Genomic DNA, 25,597 nt, shown 5'->3' on the forward strand with positions numbered 1-25,597 from the left:
CTTGAACTAAAAAAAAAAAGTCACTATTTCTATCATAAACTTTCAAAGAAGCTCACAAAGGTATGAAAGGAGCAGCATGTGGAATATTATCCAGTGTCCATTTATTTATTCATCATTCACTACTTTAACTCTAAACATTTTCTTTAAGAAATTCAAGTATTTGTTGGGAACACAAGTCAAAACGAAAAAAAAAAAAAAAAAAAAAGAGGAGGAAAAAAAAAAAAGAAAAATAGTATTCTGCTAAACAAAGACAAACATCAGTTTAAAACATTAGTTTTATATTCATAATCATAAACACATCAAGTTTCTTTTCATAGAAGAAAAACAAGCCTAACGTCTACTGATGACCGGCCATCTGTCTGTCCGACCAACACGATGTCGCGGCAAATGTCTTATCGCCGAGGAGGAGGGGAGGACCAAGCAGGCCGGTGTGAAACTGCTCTAACACAACAACAGAGGAAAAGAAAACAACCAGCGTGGAGAACGGGACAGAAATCCTTCCTTACACTCCTGAAATTTGTCCCTCAGATTAACCATCAGACCCCGGGTGACTTGTAGAATGCACATTTTTACTGGATTCTGTTGAAAAGCGTCACTCAAAAAAGTAATATCTGGGCGAAGCTGGCGGGGTGACAGAATCTTGAATGAATCAAACAAAAAATAAATAAAAATTGCCTGATTGTGACAAGTGTCAAACTTGTAATATAATAATAATATATATTCCTGTAATATATTCAGAACACAGGCTGTGGGTTTTTTTTCAGTGTGCCTAATAAACTGGCAAGTGCGTTCTCAAGCCGAGGGAGCTGATGTGAAAATGAGGAGACAAATCCGCACAAGTCCACGCTCGGAGCGGCGGCGTCCGGCTCGAAAACCTCCAAAATAACTTGTGGCCTGAAATAAAGTGAGCGTCGAGAGCCGCCGCCTTCGGAGCGTCTGCTTTAAGGAACGGTCGGTACGTTTCGCCTTTTAATCAGCCGATTAATTACTTGGGTTTGCCAGCAAATGTGGACGACACTCATCTTCTTGGATGGATGTCATTTGCGTTGTTTTTTTGTTCATTGTTCAGTAATTTAATATTTATTGATCACCTTAACACACAATCTTATTGAACTCTTTGAGTAGAACAGGAAAATGTCAAAACTTGATTTTTGCCGAGTAGCTTATGTTTTGCATACTAAAAAAAAAAAATCTCTGCATGGGAAAGAGTCAAATGCAAGTGGACATGAATATAATAGTGAGGGTTAAAATTTCCTTGGAATGTAGAACAATTTGTTCCTTAATATCAAAATTTAATATTCACTGGTCACATTTAAGTTGTGTTTTTAAGTTTTACATTGGTTCTTTTGAACACAAAAATTATTTCTGAAAAGTACCAATAAGCTAAACTGGATTTTTTTGTATTAATCAGGAAACATTTGATATAATTAAAAAGGGTAAATCATTTAAAATGCAGTTTAAATGACAGTTCAAAAATAGTCCACATTGCTGGAGGCTCCTCCAAGAACTAATGGTCTCATTGAGACCAAACGGCGATGGCTCCAAACCAAACGTTCTCCAAACGCTGAACTTGTAAAAAACTTTAAAATTGGATCACAACAAACAAACCTCTAATAAAAACCACTTCCTAAAGATGAATTAAATAAAAAATGACCACAAATAAAATGTAGGTTTGCGTCGTCGACAACCATTGCACAGCATTCAAACCCAGAGGCTCTCCGTGGATAATAAATATACACATGCAGATTTACAGCTCGGGGACTCGCTGTGTTCCTGCAGACCAGGAGCTGAGGTTTCAGGGTTTATCATCAAGAGTCTGAGAGGATGGACCACTCCTTGGGGAGGGAGGGGGGGGGGGGCATGTACAACAAAAACACACACACACACACACAAAAAAAAAAAAAAACCTCCAAGTCTGAAAACATTAATAGGAGCAACAGGAACCGGGGCCAGACGGGGCCAGGCGGCCCCTTCAGTGAGTTTCCGTTAAAATGAATGAGGACTAGAAGCATCAGTGACGACACCGGCGGCGTGAAGGTCAGGCGCTTGCCTGCCGCCGCTGCTCGACCCTCATCGAAGAAGTTCCTGAGATCCGAATACGGTTCCTGGCAAAGTTCCTGCAGTCAAAAATGGGCCAAATGGCACGGAGCCGCCGGGCGAGGGGCCCACTCGTGAGCCCGGGGCCTCCGCACTGAGTTTGACAGGAGCCACGCAGGGAGCAGCGGCACGTTCCTCTGATTTATTAACACTTTTCTGCACTTCGATCTCACACTCTTCACCCTTATGCTTTTCGAAAAAAAAAACATGACGCTTGCAGAGACTTCAAACACACCGCAGAACTTTGCGCATTTCAAAAAACAAACACAAACAAAACCATAAGTGAAGACACAAATTTTTCTGATTACGTTATTCGGTTGTTGTGGATAGAAGAAATATTCAAGGGAATGAAAAAAAAAAATCTGCATTTCTGCAAATTAATTCTATAAAGAGGCAAGGACTTGGATCTTCTCTGGGACTAGAATCTACTTAGCTTTAGAATTTAAAAATCCCAATGGAGGTAAAATAATATTTTTTCTAAAAAAAGAAAAGAAAAAAAATCTACAAGTTCTCAAATATACATCTTGCATTAAAACACTTTTTTCCCCTTTCTTTTTTTTCAATTTCTAGCACGTAAAAGTGGAAATTCTTTCTATTGAGTCAAAAACTGGGATTGTCAGTGGAGTGTGGCCAAGAGAAGTTCTGTTATTACAGGCATAATAAAAGTCTGAGGTAAAGGTATTACAGACTCAAAAACACAAGCAAAACAAAATGTAACTATTTGGTCTGCATTGGAGAAATAAACGAAAATTAGAGAAAATGCGACATCCAAAAATTTCTTAAATAGCAGTCCACTTTTTTCAATATTTAATACTTCAGCAGTTCTTTTTTTTTTTTTTTTTTTAAATGTAGAACAATTCAGGCAGCAACGTTCCCTCTTACTTCTATATTCAATGTAACTAGCAGTGCCTGTCATTTACCTGAAAAGCAACATTATATATCCTGATACTGGAGCGTCGGGAATTGGTCTGAAACTCTCGAAATATTCCTCTCGATGGAAACGCAACAGGCTGCTTTGCAAATGTTGCAGAATTCCCAGAGCCGTTCGGCGGCTGGCCGAGGGTCGCAGCACCGGCTCGCGGTCCAAAACTGGCGCGTCTGATGTTTCAAGTCTCTGCAAGTTTGAAGGTGATAAGCAAACACATCACCTGGAAACTCTCAAACCCAAGATTACCCTTGGGTTCACACGTTTATACTTGAAGAAAGAATAAAAAGGTCAAATGTTTTGTTTTCAGTGAGAGGTATGGAAAAAACACTTTGCTCAAAGAGTGCTTGAATATGGTTTCCCAGGGATTGACAATTATAGTGCTGCGTTCAATCAGACTTTGGATGCTTAAACCAAGATTAGATTTAGTACAGTGGGATTAAAAATTGCAATGAGAGGCAACTCCAAGGGGGGGATATGAATTTACATATCGCTTTCATTTTAAAAGTTTAACCCAATTATGTTGTAGTTTGTGGCGGGGGGGGGGGGGGGGGGGGGCAATATCTTGAGCTGTAGAGGGCCGTCCCTGCAGCTCCGCAATATTTGGTGACTGATGTAGATCAGACTGGACTTTCAATTTCAAGTGTTTCCACTTCTGGATTTTCAGACACCGGCAGAACACGGTTAAACGACCAACATGGGAAAAAAAAACAACGCACTCTTTAGGTTAACGACAGCAACTAAGAGGTCTCTTTAACCACCTGGACTGTTGCTGACACTAAAACTAAATTGCTGTCAGACTGAACTCAAGACTGGTCCTCATCCCAGATGCAAGTGCATCCTGATGGGGTTTTGTACATTTCATAAGTCTTTTTGCAGGACACCTGAGCCTTCGACTGAACAGGAACCAGAACATAAAACAGCAGCATATCAACCGACTACATCTCAGATCATTAAACTGATTCTGAGCTGCGGGGCAAGGAGAGGGGTGGGAGGGCATGGTGGTGGGGTAAACCAACAACAATTAGGGAATGACAAAAGACAAAAAAGTTACAGTATGAGAGCGGAGGGCTGCGGTTTACACCCGCATCACTTTTGTCTGGTTTACCCCCCCCAAGCTTTTAAGAGGAACAGACACACAATAAATAAAGAAATAAAAAAAAAACATCAGGTCCTCTTTGTGGCTCATTTGCTGGAATCACAGACTTAGAGCTCAGCAGGAAAACATAAACACTCGAGGGGGGGTGAAGGGTCCACAAAGTCAAACTGGAACAAAAGAGAAAAAGCCAAGTATTTTGGCATCTTTCTGTCTGTGGAACCCTATTTGTAACACTGCAAGTCACTCTTTCCTGTCCACGATTTTTCAAAATACAAGTGTCCCTAAAACAAAGCAAAGGAATGAGCAGTATTTCCCAGCGTTCCCAGGGTTTGGGGAGAACACTGAAACCGAGAAAAGCTGGGAAAAAAAAAAAATCCATTGTGTGTGTGGTGAGGTTAAAAACCTGCTACATATGATAAATTGCATTACTGAGGCCGCACCCCAACGCCAACTGGCAGGAATGCAGTGAGTGATGAGTTCAAATGCAGTTTTAAAAAACAAAAAGAAGAAAAAAAAAAAACTTGGCCGTGTTTGGCGGTTAAACCTGAACTTTGTGCCTGCAAAACCTGGTGGTAACAGGGCACACTCAGTGTTTTTTTTAATTAAACCGTATTGCACAGAGCTGGAATGACTTCAAATATCAGCAAAGCAACAACCTATTAGAACTCTTTCATGCCTGGAAAATCTAGTACCGAGTTCTTCCTGCGGTTTCTTTCTTTCACACACACACACACACGCGCGCGCACGCACACACCAGCAGCATTTTCTTTTTTTAAATCAGCACCAGAAACACCTCAAGCATCAGCTGTTTGGGTCTTTTTAGGGTGAAGCTGTATTTTGTATATTTGTGAGAAAACAACTGATTTAAAAAGTCGTGAGGGTTGTGTTTTCCCACATCCCGCCAAAGCTCCATAAAAAAAAAAAAAAAAAAAAAAAAAACCCAAAACAAAACAAAAAAAAGAACCCAAACTGTTCGGTGTTTTTAGACGCGTCAGCCAAATAAATCCATCCGAAAATTGTTGTTGCTCGTCACAGTGGCAGGAAAGGTTCATCTCTCCTCCTTCCGGGACACCTTGGACGAGTGCCATGCTGTTGACCTAAGAACACACACCGACAATCCTTGAGATGCATTCAACAGCGAGCTAAACTGCTAAAATTAGGGATGCGCAGATTCGGAACCTTCAAAAATGATATTTTTGCATAAAACAGAAACGCCACATTGATGCTGGTTTCATTTCCAAACACAAAGGTGTAGCGACGACACACAGATGTCGCCAGGAGGTCTTACTTTAAAAGGTTTGTCAAAGCAGACCAAGATGAAAACTTTTCATTTTAAAAACAAACCAAAAAAGAAAAAAAACAAATCTATGATGCTGTTTTTGAGGAGCTCCTCACCTGATGAAGGTCTTGAAGGCCGCACTCTGAGGGTTGATGCAGAGCGGCACTCGCTTGCCCTGCTGGTGCTCTGTGATAAAGCGGTGGATCAACTCTGATGTTGGAAAGAAAAAGAAACAACAGATTAACTGCTTAGAACATCCCTTATTTGATCAGTTGCTTTTTTTTAATCACTATAACAACATTTCTGCCTGAACTTAGATGTAATGTTTTCGGAATTGTTTACTTATGAGTAATTTTTTTTTATTGGTTTTAGGTTATTTCTTTTGGCTTATGATTTGCTCGGTTTCTGCGCTATTTCTGTCTTTATCTTCGAGTTATTACCCACAGAGTAAAAAAAAATCTCTTGAAAAAATTTGTTATACTGCTTTTTAACAGAGAATGTCTGTACCAGTGTGAAACAATGGTATGGTTTCCTCCTCAGTTTAATTAAATGACCTCCTCCGGTTTTGTAACAATGACTAACTCCCCTGAATCTTAGCATTAGCATTAGCAATCTTAGCATTTCTTCCCTCAGCCGCAGGGAATCTTCAATCTTTGTAGTTACTGTGAACAGTTAAGACAATTCATATTTCATTGTATTTCTTATTCTTCCTCCTTTCTACTATTATCTATTACTGGTATGTTTTTTCACTTGAAACTCTGGCACAACAATTTCCTTCGGGATAAATAAAGTTGTTCTCATCTCTCATCTCATCTCATTACGTTTTCCCAGCCATTTTAAAGTTAACAAGCCCTTGGATTTCATTAACCTTCCACTCTGCTTGCTAGGAGAAAAACTTTTCGCAGCAGCTGTTCGGTCATACCTTTACCCTGCCACACGGACAGAAGACTGTTCTCGTAGCTGTGACTGAACGGCCGCTCGGCGACCGGCTCGAAGTCCCGGGTGTAAACTCGGCCGCTGGGAACGGAGTAGCAGCACTGACACATGCAGGTGTGGTAGCGCAGACGGCCTTCATCTAGGTACGGGTGGGAGAGGGCGTCGCTGCCAGAGATGCGTTTGGCCTGGGAGACAACGGATGAAGAGGAAAACATTGACTCTGACAACCTGGGGATTTTATTTTTTCAGCTGAAGCCAACTGCATTTTTGAAAAAAAAAAAAAAAAACCACAACTCCGAGCCAAGTGTCATGTATGTGTTTTCAGAGTGTGAACTTACCGGATCAAAGACCAGCATCCGGCAGAGCAGGTGCACCGCCTCATGAGTGGCTCCGTCAGACAGCATGTACAGCACGGACAAGGAGGGCTGAGGATAAAAAAATTGTTATCAGCCACTTTAACTTCTCTTCAAAAGTTAGTTGCACTGACAGGAGAAATATTTGTTCTGTGTTCGAGATTAAGTAATGCGACCACCGTGGCTGCATCTTCTTAAAAACAGCTGGATCACTATCAGCTACACTGAGCTCCATTTGACAAAAGGATGAAGAATGAGTCTCGGTTTTTAATTTCTTGACTTTTTGCAGAGCAAAACATTTTCTTTATATGACTTTAAGTTAAAAAAAAAATCATGGAAAAGGCTACAGTTTTCTTGCAAGGAAACTCACTATGGAAAATGAACTGTGTGACAAATATAGCCAAAAGAAGTTACCTCACTGAAGAAATATGTTTCAAAATACCACAATAGTACCCTTATACTCAATGGTCTGCAGCTAAATGGGAAACAAAGGACTGATTTTTTTGTTTTTTTTAATGAAATTCAATTAGAATAAGGAAAAATAAATGTAAAGCTACCAAACAAAATTAAGAGAAAGGCACTGTGGGTCCTGTTCAGCAGCAGGATATTGTGGAATTGTTTTCAGAGCTAGCAGACTGATGGACCCTGTAGGAGTAAAAGCAAATTTCCTTAATGGGAATCTGGACTTCATTTTAACTCTTTACAAAAACTCTTCTCGGTACGAGAATCTGCGGTTCGCTTCTTAGAACTCGGTTTATTTTTTTTTTCAATTGTTTAACATATTGCGAGTGTTTCAAACCGCAAGACTTAGATCATCTAAACTCAAATGTGAGCCATCGGTACCAATAGCCCTTCACATCTACACACACCATGGGAAATATTTAAAGAGCAGTTACGAAAACCCGAAGTAACCCTTGGTCACGCATCAGCATGGAGTCTGCACTGTGGGAGGTTTGTTGTTGGAGAAGCCGGCCCACACAGTCACATACCGGCTTGTGCGGCCCCCTCAGGATGTGGGCTCGGGCTCCCTCACAGGCAGACGCCAGGGCCGACAGAGGAGGTGTTCCCAACAGGTCTGTGATCAGATCCAGCTGGAAGAAGGAGAAACGGTAAAAAGACGATAGACACGGCATTCCTGCAATATGACAATTTAATTATAAAGCAAAGAAATTACATCCCAAAAAAAAAAAAACCTCTGTATGTACTAAACATTCGTGTCTACACTTTGAGTAGATCCATAAAGACACTGTTTTAGATGGCATTTCAATATTTGGTGGAGGAAAACCTCAAGAGTCTTTGTTTTGACTGATATTCTTCATATATTGAAAAGCAAGTGTGATCTATCTTCAAAATGTACAGGACGTATCTAAAGTAAAGGGTTGAGAAACGGAACAATGTATCGGAGAGGCTAACCGTGACACATTTCTATTGCTTCATTATTCACAGCTTCTGCTGAATTTGGCCAATTTGTGATTTAAGACTGTACGGCCCACTTGTATTGTTTTTTTTAAGTCACCCTTTCAACTCTGCTTGAATTGTTTCTTTAAACACAACAGAGCTTATTCACAGTGCTTTGCAGAACATCCTATGCAGGCTGGCAGTCATTAAATGAAACCCAAGAACTTTGGCTTTGTATTAGTGGGGCGCTGTGGCATACACAATAGTCAACAACAGGCATTGGTCTCGTTATGCTGATCAAAAATAATGAAAATCTGCACAAAGAAGCTGAAAATATTATTCTGTCAAGCTGATAGAACTGTAAACCCAGCATGTTGTGTCAGTCATGTAGTTCACTGATCTACAATTAGACATCAAATGTTCCAGTAAATTACCTGAATAAAATCAATTAAAAGGAAAACAATTAAGTTTCCAGGAATTTTTCCCCAAAAAAATACTAGCAACATATTTCTATCAGTTAAACATGATCAGACTTTACTTGAATGTTTGACCTACAGTTGGTGAAATCGTTTTTCAAAATCACAATGCACGCTGGGAAAGAAAACTAAAATGAGTGTAGATCTCGGCTCTTCCACAACGGGGGGCACCTCACCTGCTGGATGGGGCTTTGAGCCTGGAAGAGGATGCGGCGTCCAAGCAGCTCAGCAAAGATGCAGCCCACTGACCACACATCGATGGCTGAACCATAGTGCCGACAACCCATCAGCACTTCGGGCGCTCGGTAATACTGAGTCACCACCTCTTGTGTCATGTGACGCGAAGGGTCTGGTTCCTCCACTCGGGCCAACCCAAAATCACAAATCTGGAAAGACAGGAGACATTATCTGGAATGTTGACGACTAATTCATAATGTTTTTTTGAGTTGTCGAGACTGGCAGGTAAAGGCCCTCAATCTGCTTTTTATTGGCATCGCCGTCTAAGAAGACCATGGATTCCTTGTGCCTGGAGATCAGGATTCAGCACAGCGTCCGCTGTGGCTGTGGGGTCTGCTTCTAGCGACATTACAATTGAGCTTTTTGCCACAGCCACATAGTTTAACAGAGGACCCACAATACAATATCATTGGTTTCAAAATACATTGAGGTATTACATTTACAGTATCGGTAGGTGAGATATTACCATTGTAGCCGTATTTAAAGCAGGGAGCCTTCAGGGTTATAATTAAGTAACTCCATGATATCGTTATAAAACTCAGGTGACAAAACAGCATTAGATTACCAAGGATCTCTTCATTCACAATATAATGAGGCTATGATATCACAATACGCAAAGTCAGGAAATGATATTATCTTGAAGCTTTGGTAATTTTGTACATTTATTTATTTTGTAGTACAATAGATTTCTCAAACGTTTTTCTCCCTTAAGGCCGCATCTGAAAACTTATCCGCAATGAACGAGGGAAAATATCAGACTATTATTGGGGGAGGGGCTAATACTTTATTCATCCCTTTGGAGGAAATTAATCCTCTCTGTTCAACCCATCATGTATGAACCATGAGCAGTGGGCAGCCACAGAACATCGCCCGGGCGCAGTTAGGGGGTTGACGCTTTGCTCAACAACAAAAGACATGCTCGCAGATGCTCTGGAATTGAACCAGGAACTTTGCATTCCCAGACAACTACTCTTACCGACTGAGCCATGCCGCGTTCGTATTATAATTATTATTACAAGAATTACCTTGAGGAGGCAGTTGCTGTTGACAAGCAGGTTTCCAGGTTTGATGTCACGATGCAAAATCCCAGCAGAGTGCAAGTACTTCAACCCTGAGGAAGAACACGATTGTCACCTCTTGACTCTGACCGCAAGAAAATTCTCATTTCCTAAGTCATTTCCCCCTTTAGTTCTATTAAAAACAATTTACTGTTACTGGAATGTTGGGCTGGAATTCTAAGACCAAGCTTAAAATTGTGACATTGCAGCAAAATTTAAAGTCCACTAATCCTGATCCAACATGTCTTCAATAATAAACCATGCATACCAATCAGGTCCTGTTAAAAATAACAACTAAATCGAAATATAAATTCCAACTGTTATGCAACTGCTTATTCAACGGAGACCAAATCAGATGACTAAACACTGGTCTCTCATGAAGCTACATGATGTCGATAAGTGTGAAAAATCGTGAATAGATAAGTTATGTTGAATTATTCGGACAACAATTTGATACTTGCTGAGATGACGGTCTCCCGTGATACAAATTTGTTTTGAATCAACACAGTGGTCCAGAAAATACCACATGAAAACACTTGATTTCCACGATAAGTTACATTGACCTCAACAACTAGTAATCAGCAGTTTCTTTATTTTTGATTTATTACAACCTACTGTGAGGCATTCTTTCTTATGTGCAATAATTACAATGTTTTTCTCCAAAGGTCAGGTAAAAAGCTAAACAATAGGAGTCAATTATGAAACATTTCTAATAAAAGTATTAAAAAAAATGTATGTACCCAACAACAACGGATAACACCTTGAAACACTTTGGCCTTTCAGGTGCGTGCTGGCTCACCTCGGAGGATCTGATAGAGGAAGACCTTGATATGATCAGTGGTGAGAGGCTGAGGAGACACGATCACTTTGTGGAGGTCGCTCTGCATCAGCTCTGTTATCACGTAGCTGCGGGTGGTGTGCTGTCAAGGAAAAACTCACGCACACACACACACACACACCACCCTCCACCCACACTATCACGCTGCATCTCCAGGCTCAGGTCGCATTTATCAGCTAGGAAGGACAGATACTTAACAAAAGCCCATAGAAGAGAGATTACAACCTGAATGAAGTCACCCCGTCACATCTGCAGTGACGAGCTGCTTTTAGTGCAGAGGCTAGCAGCTATATTAAGTGGACAAATGAAGGACGTAACAATGACAATTAATGAAGAGAAACTGGGACGAGCAAAGTTAGAGGAGGCTGTTTGCTAGAAATATCCAAAAATGGAGCAAATGTTTTTTGAAATCATTTCAGAGAAATCCACAATTATCTCACTGAGCAAAGTAAGAGTTGGTTTCTTATACATTTTTCAAAATGTTTACAATTTTTCACAAATTTTGCCCCTTACGACAAACAGCTGTTTTTGAAAATTCTGCGGCTCCTTACTTGTTAATTTGGAAAAATAGAGCAAAACTTGGCCGTGACAGAAATCTTCAGTAAACGTGAGACAGCAATTCGCTTTGAAGAAATGAGAAAAATGCACTTATCTGTCTCAAAAACCACTGCTTTTTTTTTTTTTTTAAATTAACATTACTGTATACATCTGCAATGATTAGCAAATTTAAATAGCATACCTTTGTGGAAAAATGTTCACAATTCCAGCATGTAAAATTTCAAACAGGGGTAGAGGAGGACAAAAAATATTAGCCATATTAGCATTTCTTTCTGTGTAAGGATACATTTCTTCGAAACAATCGATCTGTGGAGGCTGCAAAATGTCCAACGCTGAGAGCACCTACATGGAAGATAAAGAGACTCAATCACCCCACCACCTTTGAGAAATCAGGCTTAAATTCTCCACCCCATCTGGTCATTACATTATCATGTTTGAAGAAACACAACATCCTCAGCTCTCTGAAGACCCTCTTACAGGAAACCAAGTTCTGGAAGACATTGGGCATCTTCTTTAAAGCCACCTTCCGACCGTCTCTTGGATCAGTGACCGACCTGCAAGAAATAACACCTCATCAACCCTGATCCTCCAATACTACAGGAGGTTGGAAACGGTTGAATTCTTTTACCAGAGGCTTAAATCAGAACCCTACGTTTTGTAGGATTCAACGCTAAAAGCGGTCAAACTGAATCAAATACCACTTGACTCGCCTTGCATGGCTATGATTGTTCCTTCAAAATTGTAACACAAATCAAGCATGAATCAATCACTTCTAAATAACGTGGGGACAAAAGAGGGGATTTTGTATACGAGGTTGTCGCCTTTCACAATTTGATAGGCTTCTGGTGATGACATTCACCCATTTCTAGCTGGCTTTGAGGTGATTTATCCTTTTTTTAATAGCAACTCTCACACACCCGTTGATTCCTTTTTCATTTTCAAGCATGAGGCAATTCTCTCCCCTTAGTGTCTCGTGATTTGGAAACAATGTTAGACTTCCAAAAATGGCATTTAAAAAAAAATGCTACAAACAAGATCAGATTAATGATCCGGGGTCTGCCTTGTGATTTCTTGTGTCAAAAAAAAGGGAACTTGCACATTCTCGATGTGTGCCTGGAAGGTTTGAATGCTCCACACAAAACTATTCATTCCGAATTATCAAACGTGCAGAACTCTGAGTGCAGACTCTCTTACCAGACGACGCCAAATGCGCCATAACCGATCGGGCGGTCCGGCTCCATCTCAGCGGGGCTGGGCACCTCGCTGGCCGGATTACTGTACGGTTGGGGCACGGCAGCTCCGCCGCCGGTGCTTCCTCCGAGAGCGGTGGGGTGGCGCGGGGTCCCGGCCGGGGCGGTTGGTCCGGTCAGGCACGGCGTGGCGCTGAGCCCCGTCGAAGGGGCTCCGCAGGAGGAGTTGACACAGAAATACTTGTGACCCAACTCGGAGCCCGAAAACAGGTCGCCACAAACCGTCTGCCGGCCTGCGCCGTGAAATGCCATCGTCTGATCTCCAAAGCCAGATAGAGTCCGCTTGGTGTGAGCTTCTGCCGGCCGACTAGACGCGATGGAAACGCGGCTCTACGCTCGACATGATCGGCGGGTTCCTCTGCGAACACAGGAAGTCCTCGCTCAGTATATGCAAAGTTACCAATGTAAACAGGCGATGGCGAGAGGAAGAAAGGCATAGCTACCACGAAATTAGAACACTGCGAATTGTTGAGCTTTTCTTTCGCATTAAAAACATGCCAACTCCAACATATGCAGCACGGTTGACCATGTGGCGCAGCAACAAACAGATAAACACTTTAAACATTTACCTTTTGTTTATAAACAGCGGACCTTACCTGTTCGTGAAGCCGCTCGGCAGCTGACTCTTTGCTAATGAACAAAAATCGGCAGGTTTTTCTTTTAAATCGATGTTACGTCTGACATTAACAGAGGTTTGTGCTAAACGTAGTAATCATTCACATCGGCACGTCCATAGCCTTTGAAATTATTGAAATTATTTATTGTCGGCATAAAGCTAGCGACCGAGCTTGACAGCTGTTCCAGCTAGCTATTCGGCTAACCCAGTGATAGCTATGACCCACATAACCATCATCAGGCGACTATAGTGACCTACATACTTCAAAAAGAATCCCTTCCTCTGATATCTTCATGCACTGGACCGCAGGGCCACGCTTGGTTAAAGCAAAAGTGGCATGACATAGAGACGGACTGGAAGACGGCGATAAAGCCGAGTAGAGGTGTCCGTCGCCGGAGCTCCCGGAACGAGCTGGATTGTTAGCAAGGCGATCATCTAGCCTCGGCTAGCTCTTAGCTGCTCGCTAGCTGTTCATCGCGTCGTGTCTGATGCAAAAGCGTCCCATATGTGCAGTTTTAATCGCGTTTTCTGGACGGATAACCATCCAGCGGAGCTCCTGCGTTAAAATGTCACCGCCGAAGCGAGTTTTCTTGTCTCCTCCACAGCGGCAGCTATAGCTAGCGGGCTAGCCGTTGGAGTGGGAGGAGCTGAAGAAGCCGGGTGGGGGAGGGTTGATGCTGTAAACAATGCTAAATTAGCCTCGGTACTCCAGAAAACATGGAGCCATTCTTCACAGCAGCGAAATGTTTTCCTCTTAAAAACTTATATTTTATATAACCAAATGGGGTTATTTTATATTGACAGAAAACGTCACTTTTCTATACGTATTCGAGGAGTTCAGAGATTAACTCGGTTGGGGTAATAAGGGATTTAAATCCAATGCTAATTCATTTTATTCACATCAACAGTTACGAAGTTAGTTTAAAAACTTTTTTTTTCTGAAGTCATTAATTCAGGAAAAATGCGTTTTCTGTATTTTAAACATTCTAAAATGTGAAATTAAAATCTGAAAAATTATAACCTTCCCTACAACTGGCTGCATTATTTTAACACATACGCAGAAACATAACGCAAATGACTGATAAGTTTAAAAGATTAAAAAATTCCAACCAAAGTCCATAAAACCAGATTCCCTTGTTAATTTAGTAAAATGCAGATTCATTTCCCCTGAGAATTCCAAGAACATATTGGTAAATTAGAAATACTGCTGGTTTTTATTAGTGAAAAAACGCTTTTGTTATTGGGATTTTTTTATATAAAGAATACAGTACATAGACATACAATCTGACACTTGAAGGATATTTCAAGATAATTTACTGCCTTTTAATACCATAATGATGAGGCGCTATGCACTAGAAGTACAATCAATATGCACAGCCACAGAAAATGTGTCACCAAGGTAGCTACAAATTACATGGCAATTTCAAGAGTAACAAATTAGCATCCAGGAAAGAACAAAGATCATATGAAGCAGAGAAGTTATGCACATTCAATGATTAAGGAGAATATACACAAACAATTATTGGTTTGCCTTTCTCAGATATAGAAAAGTTTATGTACAAGATAGTCCATCTGAAACAGCAGTCATAAGGTTTCACTGTTCAGAAGAATTAGACGCAAACCGTTCTGTAATAAATAAGTGGAGAAAACAGTCAAAATATGTTATCTCGGTTCAATTTCCTTATTATAAACAAACACTGATAACATAAGCAGCTGTACAAAATCACAATGGGCTGTGCAAGTCAGTTGTCAATTAAAACAATAAATGACAGCAAACAGAAATAGGTAACTGCAAAGCCATATTAATAAAAACACATTAAATCATCAATTGGGATTTTCCTCTGGTTTCCTAAAGACCTTCCTCCGGTCTCCGGTATCCTAAAGATAGTTCGTTCAGTTTTTCATGTCATGCCGGCTGTTAAACGCTGCAGATGAAGTTGGGCTTTATAGACGTAACAAAAGTCCTCATAAAATAATGAGCGGTGTCGAGACGAGCAGAAGGGTGTTCACGGCGGAGTCCCGCCCGTCTGCATCCGCCATCGGTAGCTCTCTAAAGAATCTGGAAAACAGATGTTGAAAAGTCAAAGAAAAGTAAATGTAGGCCATATATCAGAGGACATGGGAACAACAGGCCATAGTACTATGGTGAGATTTCACATGTATAAAGTCACAACAGTAAACTTGCAAAACTGAGCCTGAGCCAGTCAACTCAATTATTTGCAGTGTTCAATTTGGCTGCATGTAAAACTCCCACAGGTACACTTTCACACTTAATCTTGTGCCAGTAATCTTGCGAGATTAAACAGCGGGCTGAATTTAATTTACTTCGGTCTGAACCCACAGGCAACCGCTGAGAATCCAGTATGATGCCACGCCAGCACGCACGCACACACCTGGTTCGGCTGCAGGCTCTTCAGTTGTCTCCTCCTCATCGTTTGACCTCGGTCACCAGACTCCCCACATCCATCCCCTGCCCCACCCGTCCCTCCCCGAACTCCCCCCCCAGCCCAACCAGCATGCTAGCTGTGGGGCTGGGGGGCAATACCAGTGCAGTCAGTTACCAGCAGTCCCACTGTGCTTGGACTAGACACTGTGACTGCCACGTTAGTGGTGCCCACCGGGCCTGCGCCGGTTGGGTCCGGGTCCCCCTGGTTGGCGTGGGTGCCCATGTGACCCTGGAGCTGCGTGGCTGTCTTGCACTGCACCCCACAAAGCTGACAGAGCAGCACCCCGCCGGCGCCCGTCCCACCGAAGCCCCCTCGCGCGCCGCCGCTCTCCTTCCACTCCTGGCCGTGGTGCTTCTGAGCATGGACACGCAGGTAGGTGAGCGTGGTGAAGCCTGGGGAGGAACGCACGACCGGTTAGTTTGAAGCTCCTTCCTTCTGGGTACTGGTGAACCACCAACCAACTGGTGACTGGTGGTAAAGGAGCCAAAGAAAAGCCTCCAACTGTGGCCTCATCTGACCATTTCGTTTAGGACAGGGGTCGGCAACCCGTAACACCCAAAGAGCCATTTGGACCCGGTTTCCTCGGAAAAGAAAACACTGGGAGCCACAATTACTTTTTGACGTCTAAAATAAAGGTACCACTGTACATATTGCTTTTTATTACCTTTACACTTTGCATAAATAAATGTGTATTGTGTTGCTTCTGAAATTCACAAAGTATTACAGAGAAAATTCAATTTTATTTATGTGATGAACTCATTTTGAGCTTTGGGCTTTCAGAGCGTGTAGCAGAGCCTTGACCTGAATTTTAAAAATATATTGGGAAAAAAAATCACTGGGTCAGAAAACCAAAAAAAAAAAAAAATTTGCAAAATATCTTCATAAATATTTATTTTACCTGGTTAATGGGACTTCTGTTACTGAACTTCTGCGCACAGCATCTGCAAATCGGGACTTTACCGGCCGGCGGGTATACCGGCTTCCGCGAGCGTGACGTTATTTTGAGCGGCGAAAAATAATAAATATAATTTTATTCAATATTTCAAGATCACAATAATCTTCCAACTTAGAACTAAAAGTTAAAAAAAGGAATTAAAACAAATGAAATATACTTCAATTAAATATTTATAATTTATTTTCCCAAGACACCCGGACCCGCAGTGTAAAGATGAAAGAGCTGCGGTTGCCGACCCCTGGTTTCGGAGAACTTCTTGCCATGTTGGGATTTACCCTGTTTTTTCTTTAGCTAGTTCAATGCAAATTCATAGGCCAATTGTTTATTTCTTGCTGTTTTTGAACTAACTTCTAGCAGATTTTGAGGCAATGTCAGGTAACTTCTTTCTAGCTCTCAGGTTTATACCTATCATTTTTAAGCCCTTTGATATTTGATTGCCAGCTAAGTTTGCGGGCTTAATATGAATTTCTTTTTAATGTTTAATTAAATTCTGGGGTTCCCTTTTCCAAATGTTCTGGATCATTTTGGTTTCAGTCCTCGCTACCTTTTTGTGAACTTGTGCCAAATTGTGTTTTACTAGCTTACGTATGGGATTGTGGCAAAAATGTGACACCACATCCTGTAAAGTATATTTCCTGAAGAAAAAAAAAACACACAATGATTTGCGTGCCAGAAAAACTAGCTAAAACAGTTAGAATCTTTCAGCAAACAAATGAAATATAGGACTTTTACCTGACTCTAAAAAAATCTCCAAACTAAAGGCAGTAGCTAAATGTACTTTTGGCACTGGTGATTTTTCCTGCCAGCCGGAGATGTTGATGGTTAATCGTGTTTTGTCAGCTTGGAGGAAGACGCTGCACTGATAATGTTACAGGCGGCAGTGATTGAACCTCAATATGGCAGCTCTTGCAGCCAGTTGGAAGTTTGCTGTGACTCACTGCGGTTGCAGAGGTGGCAGGCATGGTGCTGGGACTGGTTGTGGACCCTCATGTGATCGGTGATGTAGGCAGCAGAGAGCAGCTTCCCACAGATGTGACAGGGCACCTTCTCCTCATGGCGGATCAGATGAGCTCGGAGTCGGTCCCTTGTAGCAAACGCAGAGGTGCATGTCTGCGCGCAATAACAGAGACTATTTGAGGAAAAACTGAGTGTCATGTAACGACTCGCACTTAGGAATTTGGTTGTTTATCAAATCTCCAATGAGTCCGTTGATAACTAGTACATTACATTACATTACATTGCATTTGGCAGACGCTTTTATCCAAAGCGACTTACAATAGAGGACATAGTAGATTAACTGTCGGTTTATTTCCTTGTTATCATCATCTGCATAATCGTGAGTAACATCCAGAATTTAATCATTTCAAGAATTTCCATTTTTAAAGAATAGAAATGAATTTAAGAATTGCTTTCATTCCCAAAGTGGCTGACGTCCAATGAACAGATGTAGACATTACCGTGCATTTGAATGGTCTCTCAGTAGAATGCACCTGTCGGACATGACTGTTTAGATGGTCCGGCCTAAAACATATTGAAAAAATACAAACTAATTAGTCACATGTTTAGAAAGTGACGATTCCAGTGGGGAAAAAAAAAGTTAATTTTCAGCAGCACTTCTGATCCTGTAAGCAGAGGATTAGTTCAAGGATGCTGTTTATTACCTCTCATTTGCATTAGCAAGTGACACTCATAGTTAAATGAAAGGTAAAGCTGAATGAATATCAAAACAAAAAAATAATAAAAATCAAAACAGTTTAATTCAGGCATTTGTAGAAAAAAAATGACCAAAACTTAAAATCTGACAGACAGTAAATAAAATGAAGACACCATCTAAAATCTGCAAACAAACACCAAAAACAGTAAGAAAATTATGTGCAAGTACAAGTAAGTGAGAAATTCTCCCTTAAGATCTAAAAGTGTTTCCCAAGAATTTGATATTGTGACCAAGAAAGTTACTTGGAAAAAATCAGAGATTTTAAAAAGGCACCTTTGTGGATCAGCTCATTGACATGGTTTTCTTTAAATGTGTGTGAAAAACATTACTCCTCATTATTCTTTGGAGATTTTTTTTTTTTTTTTTTTTTGTAGCGTATCGGAATCTCCATGATGATGAAGATGATAATTTTGCACTTCTGAATCTTGACATTCACACTTGCGAAGGTTGACGCTCCTCATCGGAGCAGCAGGGGGGACTTTTGTCCGACAGATTGCATCCTACCGAGAGAAAGCCTTGGCGCAGTGCGGACACACGTAGGGCTTCTCCACACCTCCTTGGTGCGAGCGCACATGGTAGCTCATCCTGTCTTTCCTCTTGAAGCGCTGCTGGCAGATCGGGCAGGAGTAGGGCTTCTCGTCTGAGTGTGACAGCCGGTGGCGGTTGAGGTGGTAGACGTCCCTGAAGGCTTTCCCGCACGCCTCGCAGGCGTGGTTCTTCCTCACCTGGTTGGCATTGGCGTTGGAGGCCTGACTGGAACTCTGGTGGAGCGGAAGGGGAGAGGAAAGCGGGGTAAGCGCATCCATGTTCCAGGAAAGGCTTCTTTTGATTGATTATGGCACAAACATTTTCAAGAATAAAAGGAAATTCAAGTATTAATAAGACATTAGAGCATATTTGATAAGTACCTATGATCTATTGCATTGACAATGCAACATGTTGTGCTTTTTCTATTATATTCCATGAAATAATGAAGTGTGTAATCAAAATGTAATAGAACACTACATTGAATCTAAAGCAATTATAATTTCAAATGACACGATCAATACTCTTCTGTAATTGCTTTAAAAACAAAAACAGGACAAAGGTACACTTTCATGGCAGACTTTGTGATGTCTGCAAATATTGCATCTTAGTTCAAAGAAAAAAGAATCAATGTATCATGATCAATCCTTTAACATCTGTGATAATGCTCACGGTTTAAAGAAATGTCAAATAAATCAACTTGGGTTTTTATACCGACTGATAGTGAAATCACACATTTTCATGCATAGTTACAGAACGGAGCAGTTTGTAACAAGTGTTTACAGCAAAATAATGTGAAATATTACAAACTCCAATGTTTTGACTACAGTCATTACACAAAGGCTAAATGGCTTTTCAATAGTGGGTAGTCGAATACATTGCAGGTATCTTACTTATAAAATTATTGGATTTTTTTTACTGAAGGATTCATTTTATATTCCATTTGTAAAAACAGTGGCAACCTGTTTGACCTTTGACCCCACCCTTCTTACAACTTCACTGATATACCGGCATCTCATTACAGAAATACAGAATGAATACACAAATAAAATGTATTTAGTCCAGTATCCCTCTTTCCACTGAGGACAGTATTTTCCTGGAATCTGTGTTGTTTGTTGTTTGGAGTGGGCAGTGTCACGCCTCACCTCGTTTTGAGAGAGCATGAGAGGAAAAAATAAAAAAAAGAAAGACAGAGCGCCTCCAGAGTGCAGCAGATCAATGGTCAGTGATCCTCTGGAGCTCAAACAGCGCAGCACTGTCAGAGGGGGGGCTGAATGGGGTGAAGCCCGCAGACGCGTCCCCGTCATGCTCTCCCTTCCATTAGCCAAAATATTTCACATGCTGATGAACATGTTAATTGAACGTGCCAAATTTATATTTAGCTTCGAAATAATGGTCGTGTTTTTGATGTCGATGAGAGCTCTGATATTATCAGCTTTGCCTCTGGATTGCAGGCATTGGGTGAAATCTGGTGTTTGGGTGTGTTAAACTAGTGTTAAGACATTGAAAGAACTGATTATCTTGGTGGTTTTGATATACTGGTTACATCAAAAGCAACAGCGGGGAAACTATTAAAATCTGTTTCGCCGTGGGGAAAAGAGAGATCGATCTTTATATTGTTTCTTATTCCATAAGAGTTTACCTTCACTCTTACGGTAGTGATTTTGAATTATCCGTCGTCCTTGGATTTGAGTGAAATCAGGCTGCCGGTGCAGATCTGAGCTTCATCACACCAAATCTTTCAGAATAAGATGAATTTGGGACACTGGTGGCGTTTCTCTAGCTTCTGGGCAGCTGCCACCCAAAAGAGGAGGCCCACTGCCTGGCTCTTCTCCAGCAAACTCACCTGCTCCATGGAGCCTACAACAACAACTGCAGCCTGGATGGGTTGAGGCGGCGCAGCCATGGTTACGGTTGCCGGGGCGATTGGAACGGACATAGCCTGGCTCTCGGGGTTGGCCAGCTGACTGGGCTCGGGGAGGGCGTCCGGGGCAGTCGGAGGGTGAGGAGGGGGCGGCTGGGGGGGCAGGGTGAGCTGGAGGAGGGAGAGAGGGACGGACTGCTTCTCCACCCGACTCGCCTTCCCCGCGTCCTCCTTCTCCCGGGCGGCCCGGTCTTTCATCTTGATCCCGGTGTGGACCGACTGATGCCGCCGCAGGTTGTAGCTGTTTTTGAACTCCTTGTTGCAGGTGGCACAGATGTGCGCGGGACGACTTGGCTTGTTCAAGGGTTGGGGTTTTACTGCAAACAAAGACAATTGTGGAACTGTACATTAATAGTTATTATTAACACATACACAGAATATGATTACTGAATTGGTCTATGCAAAATTGTGTACAGTTTTTACATGTCACTGACTTTTCAAAAATCTGTACATTAATAGTTATTATTAACACATATACAGAATATGATTACTGCATTGGTCTATGCAAAATTGTGTACAGTTTTTACATGTCACTGATGTTTCAAAAAAATGAACGTTTTTTTTTTTTTTTTTTTTTTTAAGATGACCTCTCCATCATTTTCTCCTGTTCTCAATTTTTTAAATGTTCAACATCTTATCTTTTGATATTGTTCATTCTGAATTTCTTTCCCTTTTTTTTTATTATCTTATTTAGTTTATTTCAATAATCCACCTCTTAGTTTCACTTTAGGGTACAGCAACACTTTGATCCTCTTTTAGTTATTTTATTTACCTGTACTTTTTTGGCTCTTACCTTCCTTTTTCCTAACTCGATTACAGAGTTTCCTTAGTTCTTGTAAAAATCATCAACAACAACCACTTTACATCTTATGTTGCTCATTTAGTCTGGGGGCGGTTGAGGAGGAAGTATTTGTGTTAAATTTCTAAAACCTTTCTTGTGGCACATTAAGAGTGCTAAGTAGATTTATAAATACGGTTTGGTTTTGAATTTGTCCCTGCAACACGAGTCTGGCTTAATTGCTGTTTATTTGTAATTTATACAAAAGTATTATTACATAAGAACTTGGAACAACATTTGAACACACTGGGAAAAATTCTTGCAATCTCCAAATATGTTACACTCGATTAGAATAAATTACCACCCGATTTAATTGGACCACAAAGTCATACGTTAGAATCCATGCTGGAGGAAGTGAAGAGATATTAATTGTGTGGAAAGAAAAATATGAACCATGTCAAGGCTGATGTTAACAGAAGTGAACGAAACAAATTCAGTGACCTTGGGACCTCAGCGTGACCTCCCACCCCTTTCTTTTCGGCGTGACCCGACACGGCAGAGACCCTCCCTCACCTGGCAGCGGCTCCTCGCTCAGGGCAGCGGTGTCGACGGTGGACGGGGGCGTCACGATGTGCTCTGCCGGTGGGGTCTGGGCCGGCCCGGTCAGCTCTGGCAGCAGCTCTGACTGCAGGGGAGTCTCCGCTTGGCTCTGAGTCGGCGGCGTCTGGTAAACAGTACCACCGTGTGTCAGTACTCCAGCAGAAACAAGGACTCGTTGCACTTGTGGTGCACACACACTATCTCAGGAAGCTCAGCCAGGCTGATCTCTAGCATAAGTAATAGTAGTTTTTCAGAATCCTCTAAGTACTTTTTTAGGTTTTTGCCCTTTTGTCATTTTTTTGACACCTTTTCTGGATCAAATTCAGTTTAAAATACATTAAAAAAAATCTAAATACATTGACTACTTTTTATCCTCTACTTTCCCCATGATTTTTTAGACTATAATTACTAATTTTTTTTTTTTTTACAGGTTTGGAGAAGTCTTTGATTTATGATTATTTCTCTTACAAACATCTTCGATCGATTAAAATATCGTAACTATAGTCAAAATGGCACAAAATATGTTTAAAAGACATTCCCTTGAAAAAGATAGCAGGAAAGTAATTTACAAGAACAAAAATAGCAAACTCATTTATGATCCTAATTAGTTTTGACAAATCTTTTAACTATTTTATTTCTTGAGTTTCAATATACCTTTCTTTGATTGAACGGAACTTGAACTATTCTTCACTTTGCAGCAAAAGACCACAAAATGTAGTTGTATTATGAATTAACTAATTCGTTTATAGTAGTTAATCAGCACAACACTATTTGCATTGTTGGTATTTTATTGTTGTTTACAAAAAAAAAAAAAAAAACACTGATCATCATGGTTTTTGGCTGTTGCCACAGCAAATCACGTGCCTCCATCAAACCCAATCCTCTGCATCCTCCAACTAACTTCCCGTCCTCTTTCAGTATATCCATAAAACTCCTCCTCGATCTTCATCTAAGTCTCCCGTCTGGCACTTCCATCCTTCTACTCTGATGTATTCAGACGTTTCCATTAGAATCGTGTTGAATATACCACGATTGTCTTTTTTCAGTATTGCTCTAGTTGAGCTGAAATAGAAGAGTGTGACAGCGAAACGGCTATATTGTAATAGGACGCGTTGAGGAATAAAGATAAATAGTCCAATACTATTACAATCATGTTAAAGTGTGATCATAGTTATCTATCTGATTGATTACAGGTGTCAAAACCATCAAATCCTCCCAAAATAAAAGGGGGGGATGAAACTAAAATCAAGCAAACATAGGTTCAGTTAACATAAAAATGTGTGTGTGTGTGTGTGTGTGTATATATATACATGTTAAACTTATATATTCATAGTGTTCATACAAGCTAATAAAGCCTACCGTTATCAAAGGACAAATTTAATTCCTCTTGAGACAATTTATCGAAAGTTGGAGGAACGTATCCTCGTTCCAACTGAAGTTTAAGAATTCTGATATTGTGAACGACTCAGACATTATTTCTATTTCTTCCTGTTTAGTTTTCGCACAAGATTCCACAGAGTCTGTCTGTTTGCTTGGAATTTTCACACAAACACTTTTTAGCCATAAACCACCTTGGACCCAAGACACTTTATGTCCTCGATTCACGGCTAACCTGGAGAAATTCTGAAATATTATTATCTTGCAATAAAGTGCGTACAATTGAGAGCAACGCTACTAACAAAATATTAGTAATAAGCCTATAACCCTAACCTTGAGTTGTTTTTTTTTTTTCTGTAAAGGACAATACCAATGTAAATGTGAAACACCTTGGATTCCAAATGCAAAATGAACATTTTGTGGTTTGAAAAGTTGGGCCGGCCTGAACTCTGGAGACCTTTCGGCTCTTACCCGAGCCTTTTCGGCTCACTTTCCCCAAAGTTGTCCCCGGAATTCTTGTTTTGGAGTGCAGATGCAAAAGGAAATGTGAAATCAAATCAGCAGGCACCTCAGAGCAGATCTGTGCACCTCCATCCAGGTGATGCAAGGGAAGGGGGTGGAGGGTTGACACCCTGACCCATCCGTGACCTCTCCTCCCACTCACCTTTTAAATCCACCGAATGCAAACCCCCTTCCACCCACCCCTTGCTTGTTTTCTCCACCAAAACCAAAACAAAGCAAGGAACAGCTTACCTGAAAGAGGAAATTGCTCCAGGAGGTGTCCATCCTTAACACCGGCCGACTCCGTGCAGCCCGGCGGCCGGGGGGGAAGCGACGAGGGGCGGCAGGGGAGGAAGGAAGGCAGGCAGGCAGGCGGGCGGGCGGGGAGGGGGGGAAAGAGGGGAGGGCAACGGAGCCGAGAAACAACCGGCGCTATGAAAACAGGAATGTGCGGCCTGTAACGGCGGCTCTCCTCCACCTGCCCGGTCCTTTCCCGTCAATGTGTAACGGCACCGGACGACGTCCGTGTTGAAATCAGTGTTTAGGCTCGCTAAGTTAATGTCTGCGGCCAGCAAGCAGACACAGACGAGGTGCTTTAGTAAAATGCGACAAAATGGTTGGTGTCATGCTTGCTTTGATTGTGCTTTTTTTAATAGATATATAGATCGTGTTGCTTATGTCTACTGGTATCGAATTTGCATGCAAATTAGCAAACATGTTTATAGAGAAGGCGTAAACGTGCTAATCATGGCCAGCGACTTTTTTGTGGCGTTAGCTCCGGGAAGGCCTCCGCGTCGCGTCACAAGCCTCGGCGTTGCGTACAGTTAGTCCCCCAGCGAGAGAGCTCCTGGTCGGCCGCGCTCCGTGGCTCCGCCTCGGCGTTTCAATCGACGGGGTGACATCTTTCTCTTTTTTTCAAATCGCGTCCCGCTCGCCCTCCCTCCCTCTCAGTCTTTCTTCCTTTTCTTTTTTTATCTCGTCTTCTCCCCCTCTGTCCCTCTCCGCTTTAAAGGGAAAGTATTTTGTGTATGCACCCTCCTCACGGACCCCGGCTCCTCTCCCGACAAATAATGAAATCCGACATTTACAGAAACGGCTCACCCCCTCCCGCCACCGCCTCACGGTCGAGAGGAAAATCCGCCGGTACGTCTGAAAACACGACCGGCCGTCCGGACCGTGCACGGCGGACGCACCTTGGCTAAAATGGTGTCGGTGTTTAGCTGAAAACAGGCTTCGTCCCTTCGCATCTTAAAGGTAACGATTCGCGCAAGTGCAACAGCTGGATGTGCACACATGACGCCCGGCCGGGAGCGGACCGCGCACGCCAGACTCCGTTCAAAAAATCCCACATTTTACTTCTGCTCGCCCAATAGTTCACTTTTGACACCGTGAAACGAGTCACGACCCGTTGGTTTTCGTCACGGAAGGAAAAGGACTGAAATTCGGCGTGATGCAAACGCACCTCAGGCCTTCCGATTACACGAAATGATGAAATCGTAGTTAAAGCTGCCCATACGTGGGTTTGCAGATGAACGTGGATTATATTCTCTGCAAATACATTCGTGGCATGAATCAAAGTATGGAAGTTGCCGATGGGATTAAGGATCCCACTGGAGTGGAAGAGATGTGTGCGTGTTTAAAATGCACGAAGATGCA

At 41.8% G+C, this 25,597-nt stretch overlaps 2 protein-coding genes across 4 annotated transcripts; both read right to left on the minus strand.

Moving 5' to 3' along the window:
• Positions 1-79: 79 nt before the first annotated feature.
• nlk1 (nemo-like kinase, type 1) lies at positions 80-13,746 on the minus strand. Its single transcript, XM_086154138.1, has 12 exons — positions 13,101-13,746; positions 12,449-12,862; positions 11,679-11,808; positions 11,541-11,596; positions 10,658-10,764; positions 9,826-9,911; positions 8,740-8,949; positions 7,679-7,780; positions 6,675-6,761; positions 6,323-6,521; positions 5,517-5,610; positions 80-5,218 (listed from the first exon to the last, which is right to left on the minus strand). The coding sequence occupies exons 2-12, from the start codon at positions 12,754-12,756 to the stop codon at positions 5,170-5,172; spliced, it is 1,428 nt and encodes a 475-aa protein (XP_086010264.1). The 5' UTR covers positions 12,757-12,862; positions 13,101-13,746; the 3' UTR covers positions 80-5,169.
• A 251-nt stretch (positions 13,747-13,997) lies between these two features.
• Positions 13,998-25,231, minus strand: maza (MYC-associated zinc finger protein a (purine-binding transcription factor)). Of its 3 annotated transcripts, none has more exons than XR_015106723.1 (8): positions 24,194-25,231; positions 22,037-22,187; positions 20,608-21,002; positions 18,741-18,997; positions 17,980-18,043; positions 17,461-17,632; positions 15,514-15,959; positions 13,998-15,179 (listed from the first exon to the last, which is right to left on the minus strand). XR_015106723.1 is itself a non-coding variant. In XM_086154142.1 (8 exons), the coding sequence occupies exons 1-8, from the start codon at positions 24,224-24,226 to the stop codon at positions 15,171-15,173; spliced, it is 1,302 nt and encodes a 433-aa protein (XP_086010268.1). In that variant the 5' UTR covers positions 24,227-25,231; the 3' UTR covers positions 13,998-15,170. The 3 variants fall into 3 exon arrangements, 2 of the variants coding, with proteins under 2 accessions (XP_086010268.1, XP_086010267.1); XM_086154142.1 differs by having other exon boundaries at positions 15,739-15,959; XM_086154141.1 differs by having other exon boundaries at positions 13,998-15,959.
• Positions 25,232-25,597: the final 366 nt, after the last annotated feature.

Source organism: Fistularia commersonii, chromosome 10 (assembly GCF_037954325.1).
Source record: "Fistularia commersonii isolate RoL2024-O1a breed Wild chromosome 10, RoL_Fcom_v1.0, whole genome shotgun sequence".
Taxonomy (NCBI): domain Eukaryota; kingdom Metazoa; phylum Chordata; class Actinopteri; order Syngnathiformes; family Fistulariidae; genus Fistularia; species Fistularia commersonii.

What these genes read in the sequence shown, in the direction of transcription:
- nlk1 (XM_086154138.1), bottom strand. Translation starts at nt 12,756, where the DNA reads ATGGCATTTCACGGCGCAGGCCGGCAGACGGTTTGTGGCGACCTGTTT. An exon ending in ATCGATTGTTTCGAAGAAAT is followed by an intron (nt 10,765 to 11,540) that starts GTATCCTTACAC and finishes CACCACCCGCAG; the next exon opens with CTACGTGATAACAGAGCTGA. An exon ending in GCCTTCAAGACCTTCATCAG is followed by an intron (nt 5,219 to 5,516) that starts GTGAGGAGCTCC and finishes GTGTGTTCTTAG; the next exon opens with GTCAACAGCATGGCACTCGT.
- maza (XM_086154141.1), bottom strand. Translation starts at nt 24,226, where the DNA reads ATGGACACCTCCTGGAGCAATTTCCTCTTTCAG. An exon ending in GAGCGAGGAGCCGCTGCCAG is followed by an intron (nt 21,003 to 22,036) that starts GTGAGGGAGGGT and finishes CTTTGTTTGCAG; the next exon opens with TAAAACCCCAACCCTTGAAC. An exon ending in AGAGACCATTCAAATGCACG is followed by an intron (nt 17,633 to 17,979) that starts GTAATGTCTACA and finishes TATTGCGCGCAG; the next exon opens with ACATGCACCTCTGCGTTTGC.